The 17,973-nt window shown below is 43.2% G+C and overlaps 1 protein-coding gene across 5 annotated transcripts in view; it reads left to right on the top strand.

Moving 5' to 3' along the window:
* The window catches only part of DLGAP1 (DLG associated protein 1), a 422,469-nt gene extending 406,938 nt beyond the window's left edge, over positions 1–15,531 (top strand). For all 5 annotated transcript variants that reach the window (XM_074899140.1, XM_074899141.1, XM_074899142.1 and 2 more), the window contains 3 exons: positions 9,200–9,291; positions 11,612–11,764; positions 14,661–15,531. In XM_074899140.1, coding sequence (XP_074755241.1) covers positions 9,200–9,291; positions 11,612–11,764; positions 14,661–14,870 — 455 coding nt within the window. In that variant the 3' untranslated portion in view covers positions 14,871–15,531. The remainder of the gene's footprint in view (positions 1–9,199; positions 9,292–11,611; positions 11,765–14,660) is intronic.
* Positions 15,532–17,973: the final 2,442 nt, after the last annotated feature.

Here is a 17,973-nt window from a genome sequence, read left to right as displayed (position 1 = left end):
TTCATTAGTAACAAGGGTGCGTAGCTCACGTCTTATTCATTAACTCTAATTAGGACAGAAGAGCTGAACATATGCCTCCCCATCCAGAACTTTTTCTTCTGGTGAAAATATAATTTTTTTCCATTTACTTCCATTACAAGGAGCAGTATTATTGACAGCTATCAACTTTTGGACATAGGTAAACCTGTGAATTTAGGAGCATGCTCCTTGTGAATGATGCTTTTTCAAATTCTAGCAGGGATCTTCTAGCAAACACTAAGGAGCAGCTGCATATAGAGAGTTCAGTATTGTATAATTTAGGCACATCTAAGCATATTTTCCTATGATATACAAATAACACTTTTCCAACCACAAAATTAGTTCCGACCAAAGCTAGGACTACTGCTCCAGCTCCAGGATTGGGTCTTCCAAATTTCTAATCCTTCCTCTCAAGAAGGGAGATGCCAGAATTATTTTGAGATGTCAAGGTCTTGATTTATGGAAGGAAAGGAATTAACACTGGCAAAAAAAATATTTTTTAAAATTCTTAGAAATGCATAAGCTGTTTCAGCTGGAACTTTCCATTCAACCCAATGAAAGAAATAACCATAGAGAAGTATTATCTAAATAGTTAAAGTTGGACACTATTGTAAGCAACTGGAAATTGACTTCTAATGGAAAGTATGAGATAACCTTAACATTAAGGTATGTTAAGGTTTTCTACTTCTACAAAATTTCTGTTATACAATAGGCTAACAATTTCTCCTGGGGGAAAAATATAGAAGGATTAGCCTTCAAAGCAGGTCCAGCTTCCCCAAGTTTTAGAATATTTCACAGAATCACCTAGGTTGGAAATGACCTTGAAGATCATCTAGTCCAATCTTTAACCTAGCACTGACAGTTCCCAACTACACCATATTTCTCAGCACTATGTCAACCTTACTCTTAAACACCTCCAGGGATGGGGACTCCTCCACCTCCCTGGGCAGCCCATTCCAACGCCCAACAACCCCTTCTGGAAAGAAATGCTTCCTAATATCTAGTCTAAACCTTCCCTGATGCAGTTTGAGGCCATTCCCTCTTGTCCTGACGCTTGTTACTTGGTTAAAGAGACTCATCCCCAGCTCTCTGCAACCTCCTTTCAGGTAGCTGTAGAGGGCGATGAGGTCTCCCCTCAGCCTCCTCCTCTCCAGACTAAACACCCCCAGTTCCCTCAGCTGCTCCTCGTACGACCTGTGCTCCAGACCCTGCACCAGCTTCGTTGCCCTTCTCTGGACACGCTCGAGTCATTCAATGTCCTTTTTGTAGTGAGGGGCCCAAAACTGAACACAGGAATCGAGGTGCAGCCTCACCAGTGCCATGTACAGGGGTCAGATCCCTTCCCTGTCCCTGCTGGCCACGCTATTGCTGACACAAGCCAAGATTTTTCATTTACATCATCAATACGTTCAAAAATATCTTGGAACATGTATCAGAAGACAAAGGTTTTCTCTTGTGAGTATGCAAGAAATGAACCCCATGAACTAAGAGATTTTAAATTGAAAAGAAATGTGAACACATAACAAACAGGAAATGCACAATATTTGTAAGTCCAAGCCACAAAACCCACTTGCTTTCTCTTTGCCACAACTTAGACTGGACATAAGGAAGACACTGCCTGCGATGAGGGTGGTAAGATCCTGGAACGTGTTGCCCAGAGAAGCTGTGGCTGCCCTGTCCCTGGAAGTGTTCAAGGCCAGGTTGGACGGGGCTTTGAGCAACCTGGTCTAGTGAAAGGTGTCCCTGCCCATGGCAGGGGGTTGGAACTAGATGATCTTTAAAGGTCCCTTCCAACCCAAACCATTCTATGATTCTATGATTCTATGAACTGTTAATAATATTTGTGCACCAAAGTAGTTATTCACCTTGGAAAAAGAACACAAAGTGAATTTTACAAGGCTCATACATGCAGAACGTGTATATCTGTGTACAGAATTTTCTGTGTCTTCGCATCTTTGATATATGGTAGTTTTAAAGGGCTCTTTGTGCAGTCAGTGGGAGAAGTCAGTTATAGGGAAGATAAAGGAGTGGTTAGGCTGGAGAATCCCAATGCTTCCTTATAGCACAGACAGCATGTGTCTTGTGGATTATTCCTCCTCTTCATTTTTCTGACTGGCACTTCTTGTGATCGCTGGAAATGGGATGAGGAAAGGGGTCACCTGAGTGGAGTGTTGTGGTCATTGGTGAGGTATTGATTTTGGTGTGATGCCGTTGGCCACTCCAGCTCATGGCAGCTGCCTCCCACAGAGGCTACGCGGGGCTTTCTGCTGCAGTGCAGCACGCCCCGCTCTACCTGGTGCCAAGGAAAAGCATATGGCCAGGGCAGCTCTGCCCACTCAGCAGCGCCAGAAACAAAAGCTTTGAAGAGAGGGAGGGAAGGAGCAGAAGAGGTGTGTTTGCTTTGGTTTTCCTAATGAAATATAACCAGAGCAGGGAATGCATCCTTTGTTTTCAACCTGACATCCCCAGTGTGTGTTTGGCCAGATAACAAAATAACGAGAACGTGCGATGAGCGAGGTTTTCTTGATGCCATGGCAGCTGACAGAGGGTTCGTCCCCCCAGCTCTCCGCGTAAAATGATCCGTGCTTCCTCCAGACAATGCGGCCCTTGTGTGAAACAGCTGTCTCGGGGAGACGGCTCGCTGCTGTTTGACAGTAGCTTGTATGTTACATAGATACGTTGGGTATTATCTAGCTGGGAATGAATCTACCAGATGGGATTGAATGTTTCTAGCTGGGAAATGGAGTCTGCTGCTGTGTATAAAAACAAGCTGTGGTTCAGTAGCTGCACGATGAAATGCCAATATAGAGAGAAATGTGGCTCTGCTTCCGCCATGAATTATTTATTGTATAGTATATTCTGGTTTTATCTGAAATCATTTTCCAATAAAGCCGCAGCATGTGTAACAGGCAGATGAATACCACTCACACTTTAAGCTAGGACACTTGATACGGTTTCCATGTATTTTGCTGTTACTGGGATGTTGGCTACAAACTCAAGGGCTCTCATTGAAAAAAAGAGATGTTAGAGATATGAGGCTAAACACCTTGTGAGAACAGATTGACGCTTTTGATCAGGCTTAAGGTGAAATCGTTTACTTTTTTTTTTTTTTTTTTTTTCTCTCTGCTTCTACCTCTGCCCTGAAAAATTTCGTATAGTCAGAGCCTCACTGCTGATGCTGGTGACTTTTGGCTCAGGCCTCTGGAGCAACCAATTATACACAGAATTAGCATCAACAGGCCTGGCTCCCTGCACAGTGCTGTTAGCAAGCAGCCTCTGACCACCTTTTTTTTCCCAGCGGCGGTGGACACAGGAACATACACCCACAGCCTCAGCCTGGCTTTTGCTGGGGTTTTTTGCTGTTATTTTTATTTCACATGGGGCGTCAACTTTTCTGGAAGAACCAGAGGACTTCATTTTGCTCCCCCTTCAGAAATGTTTCTCTTTCACATGGGGTTGTAATGTGGCTTCAATGCAAAGATAACCATCGGAAGCAAACAGTGGACCTGATTCACCACAAGTCAGGTGTAATGTGGGTTTTGTGGTGAGACAAATCAGGCCAATCAAGTAAAAACTAAAATAGAAAACCAAGGCTCTGACAAGACATGTCATTATAACTGTCTTGCACATACATTATACTCCTCCGGGCTAGTCTGCAAACAAAGGTTGACCTGAAATCTGCAGTAACCTTGCTGCTTAGGACCAGAGTCTCTGCAAATTCAGCCAGTTCTGGCAAATTATGCAATGCTTGAACACTTTCTGCTGGTTTGTTTTGTTCTGATTGTTTCAAAGTAAAACTTAAAGATTGCAGGCTAGGCACAAGAGAAGAAAGTTAAGGAAATTATTTGTTTTTTCATAATAGCTATGCATGGCAAAAGAAAAGGAGACCCGTGAGTTCACTCTCATCCACGAGCAAGGAAAACCATTTGCCGGTCCTCTGCAGGGCTTTCCCAAGCTGTCCTGGTCCCTGCCGCTCGGAGGAGAGAGGCGGCCTGATCCTGCAGCGGACCGATGCCGCCGTGCAGAGGGACAGTTACCAGCCTGACGTGTGGCCGAGTCTTGCTGGAATCCCCCTGGCTACGTGCCTCTGGCCATATGCCCGACTCTCCTTTTCTTGCTCTGGTTTCCTTTTCTCCCCAGAAGGGACTTCGCCGTCCACGAGGGTTTCTCCAAGGAAAGCCAGCTCCTGGCTGGAAGCCCTGCTAGTGTCCAAAGGCTAGCCAGGAAAAAAGAGAAATCCACAAGTAAGGAAACAATCTAGTTAGGGAAAAGACATGAAGTGTGCTCATAAAAGCTGAGTAAGTCAGAGAACACATGGAAACTGCTTTACTCCCAGTGAACAGCATTTACTCATGCAGACAGCCCTATTAACTTCAGTGAGATCATTCCTGTAAGTATATACGACTCAAAGCAAGGACTGCTCCTTCCATTGTTTGCTTCATTTGGCAGTTTTCTCCCTAATAGACGAGCTTAAGACCTGAGAAGTAGCTTTAACTTTGAATTTCCTGGCTTTTGTCATGCTTGGCGTTATTTAAATGTAGGTCTGTCAACATGAATAGGCTAAAATGCTGGTCCATCCTGGCTTGGAAATGGATTGTGACAGCTCTATGGCAGGATTGCTTCATATGCACAGTGCCCAGCCAACATCTGCAACGCAAATGTCAGGCTATGTCCCTGTAATTTCGGCTATTGTTCCTGCCACTTGCTCCTGGGGCAATGAGCAAGTCGCTGTTTTTCTGTTCCCTAGCTTGGGCCCTGCCTACCAGCCAGGTGTTTTTACATTAAGGGCATTTGATAGCCGCACACCTACCTAAAATGCCTCCTTTGTCACTTTTTAGACCCTGGGGCCTGACAAAGTTGAAATGCAAAGAGATCAGTTGGTCTTTTAAGGCCAAGAAACTGCGGCTCCTCAAAACTCCTGTTGCTTCCATGTGATGGCTTTTCACATCACTTCAGGTGTTTTTTGTTGATGTTTCCTAATACTTTGTTATCCTTGTAACATACAGTCTCCTTCCAAGGTAGGGCAGATGACAATATCACCGTTTTTTTTCTGCTTGTGTTTGCAATTGTTTTGTTGTTTTTTGTTTCATTTCTTTTCCCATGGCGGGGGATGGGGGGGGGGGGGGAAGGGGACGGGACGGGACAGGACACGGACAGCGGGACACGACATAGAGCTCTGCAATCCCAAAGTAGGTCCTATGCAGTTCTTAGAACCAAGAGAATCAAGAACTTACTGCTTAAACAGCACATAGTCTAAGTATTTAAGACCATTTTAAAAAGAGAACAGGTTAAGGGTGTTAGAGACACAAGGAAATTCACTGGCATGCGTCTATCCTAGAATAACATTGAGACCCCTAATCAAGAACAGTAATAATGAGGAGGCACTCCATAATAGTCAAATTATATCAAAATAGCTATACAGAAGCAGTTTGTCAGAATAGACATAACTGTCTATTTCTTAAAAAGCATCACAGGAGAGAACTGGATTTACAAGGAAAAGAGGTCAAAGCAAGGAGCGGGGATAAAAAAAAGAAAGAGTTCAAACTATAAAAGCAAAACACGGCAGTACACACACTTCTCCCCCTGGGGAAGGGGTGACAGCAAAGCATATGATGGATGTTAATAATGTTGCTTAATGCATTACTGGAAGGCATTCGGATCCAACAGTGCTGAGTGCTGCCTAACCTTGTATGGAACAGAAAGCAGACATGAATAACATTATATAGGTGTTTAAATCAGCTGTGATTGCATCTTGATGGGTTGGTATTTTTTGTTGTTGCTTGGCTTTATACGTTTTGTTTGTATCCTATTAGCTCCATTTGAATGTTTATGGTTTTTTCTGGACCCCATCTCCCTTACTGTAAAGATTTTGCTGATTCTTTTCTGATGTGTTTTGAGTATTATCTTTACAATACCAGTTATTTTCTTGGTATTTGGCTTCAAACCTCGTAGGCTTTTCTCCTAAGAAAGTATTGGTCTGTCTTTACTTTTTGGTTTTTTACTATACCTTGGCCTTTCTCTGTTGCATCAGGGGTTTTGACTGAGTAAGCGAAAAAAGCACTCCGACTTGAAACACCAAAAGCAACGTGCATTTGGAAACAAAACTTAGGCTATTGATAAGGGTTTGTGCCTTCTGGAGAGATTCAGTCTTTCGAATGCTTTGTCTTTGTTTTTTTTGTTGTGGGTTTTTTTTTTTTTTCCTAACTTCCGTGACAGAGTTGGTTGTTGATGGGTTGCACATTAACAGACAGCTTGCTTTTGAGGGGCAAGGAATCAGTGACACTTGACTAGATACAGCCGCGGCTACAGCAGAAGTGGCAACAATAGAGAACAGCATCAGCATGCATCCCACAGTCAGCTGGGATGATGGTTTTTAGGCAAATAGCCAGTCGCTAGGCAGCCAAGGACAAGGACTTCCTTTTCCCTCTGCTGAGATCTCTGAATATTAAGCTCTTCTTCCCTCAAAGGAAGGGGCACATTCCCATCCATCACCAGCAAGGTGTATTTACATTTCTTCGGGCTCTGTATGTGATTTCCAACTCGGGTGGTGCAGGTTTCCAGGAAGAGCCTGCCTCGTCTTTTTTTTTTTTTTTTTTTTTTTTGTCCCGAGAAGTCGAGAGACCGTTTTTTCTCCCCTTCTCAAGTCTTGGGAAGCGTCAGAGTGGCCGAGCTCCAGATGAGGCAGCTGTTCCCAAATATACTCAGTGGGAAGAGTTTTCATAACAATGGGAACCACATGAAAGCTCCCGGAGTAGCTCCTCCTACTATTGAAGAGTCCTTTCAGTTGAGTGGTTTGCATATTGGGTTGCATAAATGACTAGACACACCAAGGGGTCCATTTTCAGCACTGTGCGCATAGAATTAGACACGCAAGCCTTGCTAACAATAATGAGAGTTGTGTGCAAAACTCCCTGCGCAATATGCTGAAAATATTCTGCTTAGTGAATCTTCCAGCTCACGGCTATTTCCTGGCAGTGCTGAGCTGAGTTCTGGGAACAAAATGAAAGTCTGGGCTCTGTGTGTGTTCACAGATCTCTCTCCTATAGTTTCTGAAAAAAATGTGAAAAGACTCTTTCTTCACCCCCCCCTTTTTTTTCCCCCTTTTCTTTGTATGTCTAAAGTATAAATGAACTCCACATCCCACTTTTCCTTCATCACCCTTAAGTACCAAGCTTTAAGGCTGCTGAAGGAAAAGCCATTTGCCTTGATGGAGCAGAACACAGATTTCGTACAACTGTGTCTCTGGTTTTAGTTCATCATGAGTGTTTGTGCCAGTTTGCTTAGCATGTGGCTACACAAGTGAGCCCCATGGAGAGGCCTTTCTCTTACCAAACACTGTATGGTGACGTTCTGGTCACAAGCTGCCAACATGTACTGCATCCAGTCACAGGACTGTGAGACACTAAAAATGTTGTCAGAAGGGGTTATAGCAAAGTTTTGGTTATTTATTTACTTTTCATTGTGGTAAGTCAGAACACTTAACAGTATTTTCCCAGTGGTGCTCTGCTGACGTTGTGTTAGGTTTTATATGAAAAGTAACCATGCCCAAGGGATGGGACAGAGGATGGGAGCTAAGGCTGGTAACTCTTCTGTGCTCCACCAACAATTCACTCATCTTCAGCAGGCCACTTGGTCTCTTTGTTTTTCCTGTTCCTCCCTAACCTGCCTCATGTATCCAGACTATAAATTTGTCATGTGAGGGCTGGGACAATGCAAGTATCTATAAGTAGAAATGATAGTGACAATTGTGACACTGTGGCTGCCATTCACGTTTTTCATTAATTGAAGTGGGGTTTTTTTTCAAATTAATTTAAATTAGTTTTTAAATCAATATTTAACCAGAGAATTGGGGAATAATAAGTTGCTTCAGCTGAGAGGGAAAATTAATGAGGGAGCCAGATACATCCATGATGCCAACCTGTTTATTTAAAGACAGTGCCTACAGCATAGTTGTTGGTTTCTTTTCCTGACCATTGAAAGTTTCAAACAAACAGGTAGCTGCTTTCTTGCTCACAGCATCAATTTTCTTTAAATCAGCAGTCCCCCAAATCGCCCTCTCTTTCCTGGATTCACTGTCCTACTGCCACTTGAGGCCAGGTCTGTCTTCCTGTTCTGTTTCTGCATGCTTGCTTTTTTTTTCACATACACACACACACTGCCCTGGACCAGAACTCTGCAAACCCCCAGGGAAATGCTGGTCTCTGGATGCACCAGTGTATGCCTCAGGTTTCGGTAGCGTATTCCCAACTACCCCTTGCAGCAGTAAAACCCCACCGTTTCAGTGAGGTTGAATGCAACCAAAACAGTATGAGCTCCTGTTTTATTCAGAGGCATTTACTATGCACTGTCTTCTGGTTCACTGCAGTCCTTCACAGCACTCAGTCAGTCCAAAGAGACTGAAAGTACCCAGCTGTCTGTACAAAGGAGGCCCCAGACAGCGCAGGAGCTGGGCTAGGACGCTCTGACACCTCCCTCTGGGCTAGGACGCTCTGACACCTCCCTCCAGGTCACCAGCAAGGAGGAGAGGACAGGGTGTGATTGCTCCCTGAAGCATGCCTGGGCATCCCGATTCAAAGTCAGAAGCCACTTCAGATTGTGCTTGTGGAAAATACTCAAGAGGGTCCGATTGAGATTCACTGCCATGCATGAAAATCACTGTTCTCTTTCTGGGCTCGTATCGAGCAACACTCAGCTAAATCTGGAAACAAGGTGCCGAGTTGCTAAGCGAGGTGTCAGAAATGCTGGTAGATGCCATGTTTTCCAAACAGTATAGACAGCATCCCAGGGTTTGAAAGCTTCGTGTCCTTGCACAGGGAACTAGGTTTGTATTCAAAGCCTGAGCCTGGGTCACAGTGATGATGAGAGGTGTAAATTCTAGTGAGCTTTCTCTACAGGTTGCAAAAGCTTTTGATTAGACATGTTTATACCACTGTGGAAGTGTTCTTCTCTAGTGACAACTGGTATCACTGGGGGAATGAGTAAGATGCAGCAGCAGATTAGTATTTTTGCCTAGTGCAGATCTAGCCTTAGATTTATCAGCTTTTCTCTAATACGTGCCTGAGAGATAACACGCTTTTTGAAAGCCAGAGCTGACTACTGTGCAGTTTCTCCTCACTTTTTATAGGCTTTTAGTTGACTGCAGCAAAGAAAGTATTGTGACTTACGTTTCTTTTTCTCTCAGTTCTAGGGAAAATTCGAACTGCAGTGGGCAGTGCCCAGCTTCTCATGGCCCAGAAATTTTACCAGTTCAGAGAACTTTGCGAAGAAAACCTGGTATGTAACTTTTCTGCTAGACACTGTTCTATGCTTTTTTCTAACCCCGTGAATAATCATACCTAAACTGGACAGATTTTTCTGGCTAGCATGGCAGTTTTTTTCAGTAAAGGCCTTGGTATGAATTTGGGAGTAACTCTGTGAAACTTGGCAGAGTTAGCATGAGTTTCACTGTAGGTTGAGAGCCTTAAAATAATGACGGACAAAAAAGCCTTCAGTAAAATACCACTGAAGCTCTGTTATTGATTTCAGAGGAGCAAGGATCTGTCCCTTGACCTCTGAGTTCAGTTTGCATGGTCACAGAGGTGTTTAGGTAAAAGACCTTAAGGTCTTTCAGAGTGGACCAGAAGTTTCACGAGAGGGACTTTCCCATGTAATGGCAATGCAGCCTGTATTAAACAAAACAGAAATACCAGGAAATCAGACACTGAAAGTTGGTGTTTCATGTTCCACAACCCCAATAGTGAAAGAGAGAAAAATAATTTTCCAGAGTGCTAAACAGGCAAAGAGGAAAAGAGCCAGTATGTTATTATTATTACTGTTTGTACCTTGTATATGTTACCACTATTATTATTATTTGCTATTTTTATGCTGTTAGAAGTAATAGAATCAGAATTATATTCCTGTTGATAAATAAAAATACATTTCATACTATGTATCTAAAGCAATATTTTCAGAAATGCCAGCACTTATAAAAATCTTCAAACTTTTTAATTAACAGTCCATCCACGCATAGTAGATACAATGCATTTAATTCCCAATTTGGGCATAAATTGCTAAAAGTCCAGAAAGCATAGAGCATTATGCTCTGTCAGCATAGAATAGGGAAGGGAAGGCAAACCCTGCGATACTCACTGGAGTATCAACTTCCACTTCAGTTAATGCAACGCTGGAAATCAAGCCCCAAACTAAAATCTGCCTAAATGGACAAATGCAACAGAAATTGGGTCTGTCTAAATAAGCCTTCTAATTCTTAATTAAAAAATTCAAAAAGCATTCTGGTTGCTCATCTTTGTAAATAAAAGTCTACAACTGGCCAACCTGCTAGTGTCAAGCATTGAAAAACTAGAAATCCAAGTATAATCTCTGGTCACCTTATGAGTCTAAAAATACATTGTTTTCAGTAATTTCTCCTTTGGTTGTATAATCTTTCTATCAAAATCATTTGTCAGTGTTGCTGTGAAAAACACAAACAGAAATTTCTTAAGGCAAGCAACTGACTCTTTGGGTATTTTACTTCTGGTGAGAGAGAAAACTTAAAAGCAGAGTAAAACTCGAGCCATGTAAAACAACATCCAAGGTTCTAATAATAATTTATTTATTTGTTAATAAAAATATATCGATATAATCTTGCGAGGCCACAGGACCCATGAAACCTTGCTGTCTCAGACTGGTGTAGGGATTGCTCAGTATTTACAGAAAAACGTGCTTGAAGTGAGCATATGCAACACCTCATTTTATTTGAAGTTTCGATAGGGAACCAGCATATAGATACATAGCCTGTAGAAAGCTTTCCCTCATATGAATTTTGCCATCAGAGCAGGGACCATTTCATATATGTCCACTGCATGCAGAAAATGTTTAGAGCTGGGTTGTGTTGAAGGGACACAAGAGAGAACAGGACCTCTCGTGTCACCAGGCTCTGGTCCATGCTGTGCTGGAGATCCTAATGTGTCAGGTGTGTAAAATGGGATTACTGTGCTTCTGCATGTTCTTGTCTGAGCTTTTCACCCTACAGAGGTTATTCTTGTCAAATAAAATATGAAGAAATTGGCCTGAGGTGTATAATAGGCAATTTTACTTGAAATGGTGCATTTCTGTAGGTCTTAGGTTCTCAGAGTGTGGAAAAAGTGTTCACACATTGGTATATCGCTATTTGCAGATGCAGCAAATGTACGTTTGCACAGGTATCAGTCTTTTACAAGTGTGAATATGGCAGAGAATCCTTCCTCATGAAAGTGAAGAGGAGGCTGGCGATTAATTTTGGTGCGGTTAGGATATCCACTTGTGCCCAGGAACATCCCCAGGCAAATACTGTCACAGGGGACCTGCCACCTGCCCTCTCCCTGTGGTCCATGGCGGGTAGCTTCTGCCTTCAATGAGAGGGGGCTTGCGGGGGCACAGCGGCTCAACACCGAGCCAGACTTCTTGCAAAAGCCCTCTGCCAGTAAGTAGTGCTCCACTTTGCTTCTCTTTCTGTGTCTCACCGATGGCTTGGATCTTCTGAAACTGCTTTGCTAGCAAGATTCGTAACCATTTGCACAAATGCTTTACATTAAGAGGTACTAAAGCCAATGTGTTTTTTTCTTCTGTTGCACAGAATCCTAATGCACATCCACGGCCGACCTCCCAGGATTTAGCAGGGTTTTGGGATATGCTGCAGTTGTCCATAGAAAATATTAGTATGAAATTTGATGAACTTCATCAGTTAAAGGCCAATAATTGGAAACAGATGGATCCTCATGACAAGAAGGTAGAACATTGTAGATTTTGTATGCTTCATTTAAAACCCTGCACAAATACTGGACAGATTAAATAGGCCTCTGTGTTACAGCGTTGACGTTAAAAATGTGAAATGAAGCTCATATCAAATTAATTTCATTGTAATAACAATGTTTACATAATAATCATCTGGGATATTATCTGTAAAATGTTTCAGGCATATTTTTAAACCAAATCTGTCTTTGTGAATCGGATAATGGGAATGTGGTACTTTGTTAAACTTTACATTTAATCGTATTAGACGATCAATCGTTGGAAGGAACTGCCTTATATATTGATTCTTAAAATTAAATAAATCACATTTACGGTTCATATTATTGCATATAGCAAGAGTTCTAGGTTGTGTTACTGAAAAAACTAGGGAAGCACTGTAACCATCACTGACTTTGGTAACCAGATTACAAACAGAGCAATATCAAAAATATGCCTTCCAAAATGTTACATGAAAGAACTATTTTTTTTTTCATCCATTTGTTTGGTTTGTTTTTTGTTTTGTTTTTTTTTTTTAATGGGTGATTTCATAAACAGGTTTACTCTGCTGGTAGTGTTGTTTACCCAAGGTAGCATAAAAATCATCCTGAGCTTTGGTCTTTTTTTTTTAAATGTAGTCTTCTTCTGTCACCATGAAAAACTACCACATCTCCAAGTGTGACCCACATTTCACTTTTCATTCTCATTCGGCATCATTGCCTTATTTTTCTCCTCACTATCCGCATCGAGACATACAGCACTTGGGTGAGCCAAAATACACAAATGTCTCAGAAAAACCTTAAAAGACAGACCCATTCCTAGAGGAATCAACGGTCTAATGTTGCGCTCCTGTAGGTATGTAATTTGATGGCTGAATTTCCGCTGTGGCTGGTCTGATAGCAATGAATACAGCCAACAGGTAGGGTCACCAGAAGGAGGGGGAACATGACTTACAGGTACAGTGGCTCAGACAGGAGTCCGGGCTGCCCCAAGTTATGGTCAGCTGGCTGCCGGTGACCACAGCGGTGTTTACTTTTGGACATATAACCATAATAATATCAAACCCCATTAATCTTGCAGCAGGAAGTTTGCAAAGGCAGTGCTGGTAGCACTCTCCCTCCTCCTCCGATCAAGACTAAATACTCATTCCTGACTTAGGAGTGCCATGTTCACACCATTTGTGCACACCTAGTGTGTTTTGTAGGGGAATGAATGGGAATGTGTTTTCCTAGCTCAAGGTACTGAAGGCAAGTCATTTTCTTATCTTCTTTTTTTTTTTCAGTATCTGTCAGAAAAGGAAGTTAAAACCGTCAAACATGCATGCACAGAAGCGCTGGTATATGGTCTTTCATTAGCTTTTACAGTAAAGCGGGTAGGCCGAGTGTTTGCAATTGCAGCAGTAAGAAACGAGAGCTTTCCTTAAAAAAAAATGTGCCTTTTCTTTGCTTCTGAAAAGTATTTCAAAGAGTTTCCAACAAAAAGAAGACTATAATGGGTTAAAGGAAGTTAAGTAGTGCTGAAGAAAGGGACCTACAGTAGGAAGGTAAAGATTTTAAAGAATTACACTGACTGTGTTCCTGTTTCAACAGCATTTGTCTATGATTTTAGATGAAACAGATCATCTCCTTTCTTAAAAAGGATTAAAAAAAAAAAAAAAAGAAGAAGAAAAACCTTTCTGTGGAATTGATATTTGCAATTGCCTTTGGCCTTTGCCACTGGGCCCTTTTTAAGCAGCATAGATTAATCCTTGGACAGAGAGAAAAAGCAAAGTATGAATAAGTGTAACTAAGCACTTTTATATTTTGAGCCATGGAAGCTGTTGTGAGCAGCATGAGAGAAAATGAAAAGGCAGAATGGGACCTTTGTAGTGCGATAAAATCCCTCCGCTCGGAGACCATGTTCACAGTTGGAAAGGGATGTAACTTAAAAGACAATCTAATTAACTTGACAAAGTCTTTGTGGCCGCCTGAAATTCAGACCTGAATACACTTTTCTTTTTCGGGAGACATCCCTCTCTGAGGGTTGTTTTTTTTTTTGTTGGGTTTTTTTGTGTGTATGTGTACATGCACCAGGATATACATAAAAGTCCTCCTTGTTGATCGCGTATCTGGAGCTAGCTGCCACCGTGATGATTAATGCATGTTCTCTTAATGGTTTTTAAGTTTTTCCTACCAGATTTTTCTATTTATAGCTGATTGTAGCTTGTCATGCCTATTTAGCAGGAGGCTAGAGTTTATGAGCTTGCACAGTGGGACCCAAAGCATGGGATTTTTGAACAGTCATTAAGCCACTACAGAATATATACATAAATATGTGGTGTTTTAAAAAACTATTTATCCTGATGCACCAGCTGCAGGCAGCTAGTTCCCATCTGCATTTGGGAACGCCAAAGCCACGGTATCTCCGTGTTGCAAGAGCGCCTAGCGTTACGCACGCGTAGAAGAGGGTGGCCTGGGAGTTGGGGCTCTCCAGGGTTCCTCTGCCGAGAGCGGCGTTCGCTCCCCAGCCGCACGCAGCTGCGCTGGCGGCGGGAGGCCGCCTCCGAGACGCTCTCCTTTCCAGTCTCTGGCACCGGGAGGAGACGCCTGGATACCCCCCGCCCTGAGGGAGCCGCACTAAGCGGTTAGCAGTGGGGGCCTCGGCCCTGGCAGCGCCGGGCATTTCACACGCACCATCCCCGAGGAGAAGTAGCACTGCGGCCGGCCCTCCCCTCCCCTTTGCCCTTGCCCTATGTTTATGAACCCTTGAGCACAAAAGCCAGTTCACTGAAGACAGAAAGGCAGATAAGAGCTAACAAACCTTAGGTAAAATGTGTGTTCTAACTACTGACGTATCCTAGTTTTTCCCGCCTTTCCCTGAGAAGCTGTATAATGCCATTAACCTTCTGCTTTGATCAGGAGAGAAGGGTCCCTCCTCCAGTGCCAAAGAAGCCATCGAAAGGTCAGGTGCCACTCATACGAGAACGCTCTCTGGAAAGCTCGCAGCGTCAAGAGGCCCGGAAACGGCTGATGGCTGCCAAGCGCGCTGCATCGGTCCGCCAGAACTCAGCTACCGAGAGCGCCGAAAGCATTGAGATATACATCCCCGAAGCCCAGACCAGGCTATGAAGGGATCCAACCAGGAGGACTCTCTCTGGCAAGACAAGCCTCATGTATAATCTGCCCCTCTAGGCTCCTGCTCAAGGTCACTACGAAGTATTTGTACCTCCTCCTCCTCCTCTTTCTCTCGCTCTCTCTCCCCTCCTCTCCCCCTCCCCTCTCTCTGTACGCAGCCACCCCGATGCTCCCAGTGAACTCCACTGCCGTGGCGTAGTTGTCGGTCCTCCGAGAGATGTCCTTTAATCACCCTTGCTTTCTGAAGGTTCGCCCATGTCATCACAATGCTTTGTCACATGTACTGATGCTGCCACTTTGCCTCATGTAAACGAGTACAATCCTTTTTTTTTTTTTTCTGTTTGAAACAAATAAATGCAGCGCTCAGACTTCCACACACCCACGCACCTGTACAGTAGATGCTCCGTTTAACTTACTCATGATCTTTAGTTGACCTAAAGCTAGTCTGTTACCCGGTGTACAGCAATATCAAACTGTAGGGGACTTTGGAAATTTCAGTCATGCAGGGTGATCCTTTCGGACTCTGCCGTCTTCCTCACAAAAGATGAAAGGAGCTATGACTCGGATTCCCTTCTTTTTATTACTGTTTTTTTTAAAGCAGATGGCGCACTTTATTCTAAACCTCTGAATCACACCTTCTCACCTGAATTTAAGGAGTCACACAAGGGGAGGGGGCTGGGGCGGGAGTGGGGAGGGGGTAAGAAAAAAACACAGCTCTGGGAGGTGAAAAAGTGGAAGTGTATCCCACAGGTGAGATGGCAAGGGATAGAAAAGATCCTGTGGAAAGATACCTGCACACTCACAGCTGCACAAACTGCCTCATTTTTATTTCATCAATCACTACTTAAACATTTCAATCAGCAGAAGATTGTAAATTCGATCTTCCAGGGAAATAATCTATTTTGAAAGGCAATAAAAGAGTGAAAAGGAAGGAGATAAGAAGCAATGACAGTTGAAGAGATAAAATAAAAGAAGGATTTTCTTGTCCAAGTATTAAGAATTTTTAAAATTGTACTGTATTGTCAATTCCTCTTGTATTGTATTGTATGGATTATATTGGTTAAAAAAAAAAGAAAAAAGAAAAAAAGCTTGGTTTTGTTGATGTCTTAATCTCGGTGGGACCATCCGATCTCACACGTCCACGCAGCCACACACGGACACCTGTAGGCGAATTTCTGTACATGGAGCCTCTGATGCTTTTCCAGGCCAGGCTTGCTTTGCTCTATCCACAGCCGGTTGTATGCTACAGTTTAGACTGCTTATCACCCAACAGTCCATATCTAGGAGTAAGTTTCTAATACAGCCTCCTCTTAATAGTATAAAATACCCATTTGAACAAGAACAATAAAGCGTTTTTCACAAGTTATGGGATCAATATGAACTTAATTTTTTTCACAACAAGCCTTCCTACCCCAGCTTCTGCCATTGTTTTGCAGTCACGAGAAATATGCATCCCAAGTAGCTCAATAATAGTGGGGGGAAACGGCAGACAATAGGGCTGGAGAGGAGCCTGAGAGGTCAGCTCCTGCCTGTCTGTCCCCCCCAGCCACTCCTGGCTGAGGCAGGAGCTTCTCCTCCAGCTCCCCTGAGGAGGAATGATGCTGACCACGCCGCTACCGCAGTCTCTTGTGCCAACATTAGGAAAGCTGTGTCAGGCATGTTGCTGAGAGCAAGCTGTGTGCGTGCGTGTGAGTGTGAGCGTGTGTGTGTGTTTGTGCACGCACACGTGTGCCTACCTGGCACGTGGTGCTGACAGCAGAATTGGCATGAGCTGGTTTGGATGATGGGGCTGGTCTGGGGCAGAGGAGCGCTGTGTGGCCCCCGGAGCCTGCGCAGCCCCGCAGTGATGCTTTCCGACCCCGCCGCTGGTCCCTGCGCGCCCCTTGCCCCGGCTGCCAGGGCAGGGGTACACGGGAGAGGAAGGCAGGCTGCTTTCTGCTCCCGATGGGAACAGGCAAAGGGAGAGCCCCCCCATGGAGGGGCACAGGGTGCAGCCACTGCCACACGCCAGCGCTTGGCTGGCTGGGCCCGTAGCTGTTAAACCTGTACGGATCGTCCAACCCGTGAAAAAACCCGCTGCGCGGGTGGCATAATTCTGCACCTTGCACTTGAAAAGCATTTAAAATTGTCATCAAAAAGTTAAGCTCTTGCTAAAACTATTCATCGAGATCATGCCAGACAGCTTCTTTTCCTACGACATCATAGCCAGGTGCTAATTTAATTTTATTCAAGAAAATAGGAGAGGTAATAGGTTCTGGCACCAAGCATTTTCATGAAAGCATACTAAAACCACTAGAGAATTTGCTACCTCTCAAAGCCATTGATATCTGAGCTATGTCTTTATAAACAGGGCACAAATATTTACTGCTGTGGTTTACAAGATAAGGGCTAATAATTTAATATATAAAAGACTTTTAACTAGCGTAAGCAGAAATCCAGTGTAACCCTAGAGTGCTTTGTGTTACAGGAGCTTCGAAAGGTTTGACTCTCTAAGCATTTGAATACCAGTGTATTTGCTAGTTTTGAAACACTGCGTTTAACTTTTAGCAGCAACGAAACATCACCGTGTTTGCAGTATGTAATAGTGCCAACTGCCACTTTTGAGCATATATAGTCATAGGAAGTATTAATTATTTGGAACTCATTTGTACTGAAATATTCAAAGCAGTATCCAGGTGAGAGTCCACAACTGTGTCGCAGACTTAGTTTTGTGAACGTTATACGAAAGATGAGTTAAGACTTTGGTTGACAAGTGGCTACAGAAATTTATATCCAGCAAGGTCCCCCCTAAAAAAGCAGCAAAGCGAAGACTATCTAGTCTTGTACACTACAAATTACTGTATTTGTATATAATAGAATATTTTTCCTATCTATTTTAAATGAATTTATTCTTAGCTGAATGCCTGTTAGTTCATTTGGTGCTGGAGAGGGTATTAGAGTGTTTGCTTAGTTTTTTAGCAAAATATTGAAAATACAGCCAAGACCAGAAAAAATAAAATAGGATAATTCTGCCCCTACAATGCCACTAGTTAACCACTTGACTCATTTACCCACGCTAATGCTAGAATATTTGCTCTATCATCTGTTTTAGTATAAT

The sequence above is a fragment of the Athene noctua genome, chromosome 2, assembly GCF_965140245.1.
Source record: "Athene noctua chromosome 2, bAthNoc1.hap1.1, whole genome shotgun sequence".
Classification (NCBI taxonomy): domain Eukaryota; kingdom Metazoa; phylum Chordata; class Aves; order Strigiformes; family Strigidae; genus Athene; species Athene noctua.
Note: the sequence above shows the minus strand (reverse complement) of the source record. Positions and strands in the feature narration are given on the sequence as shown.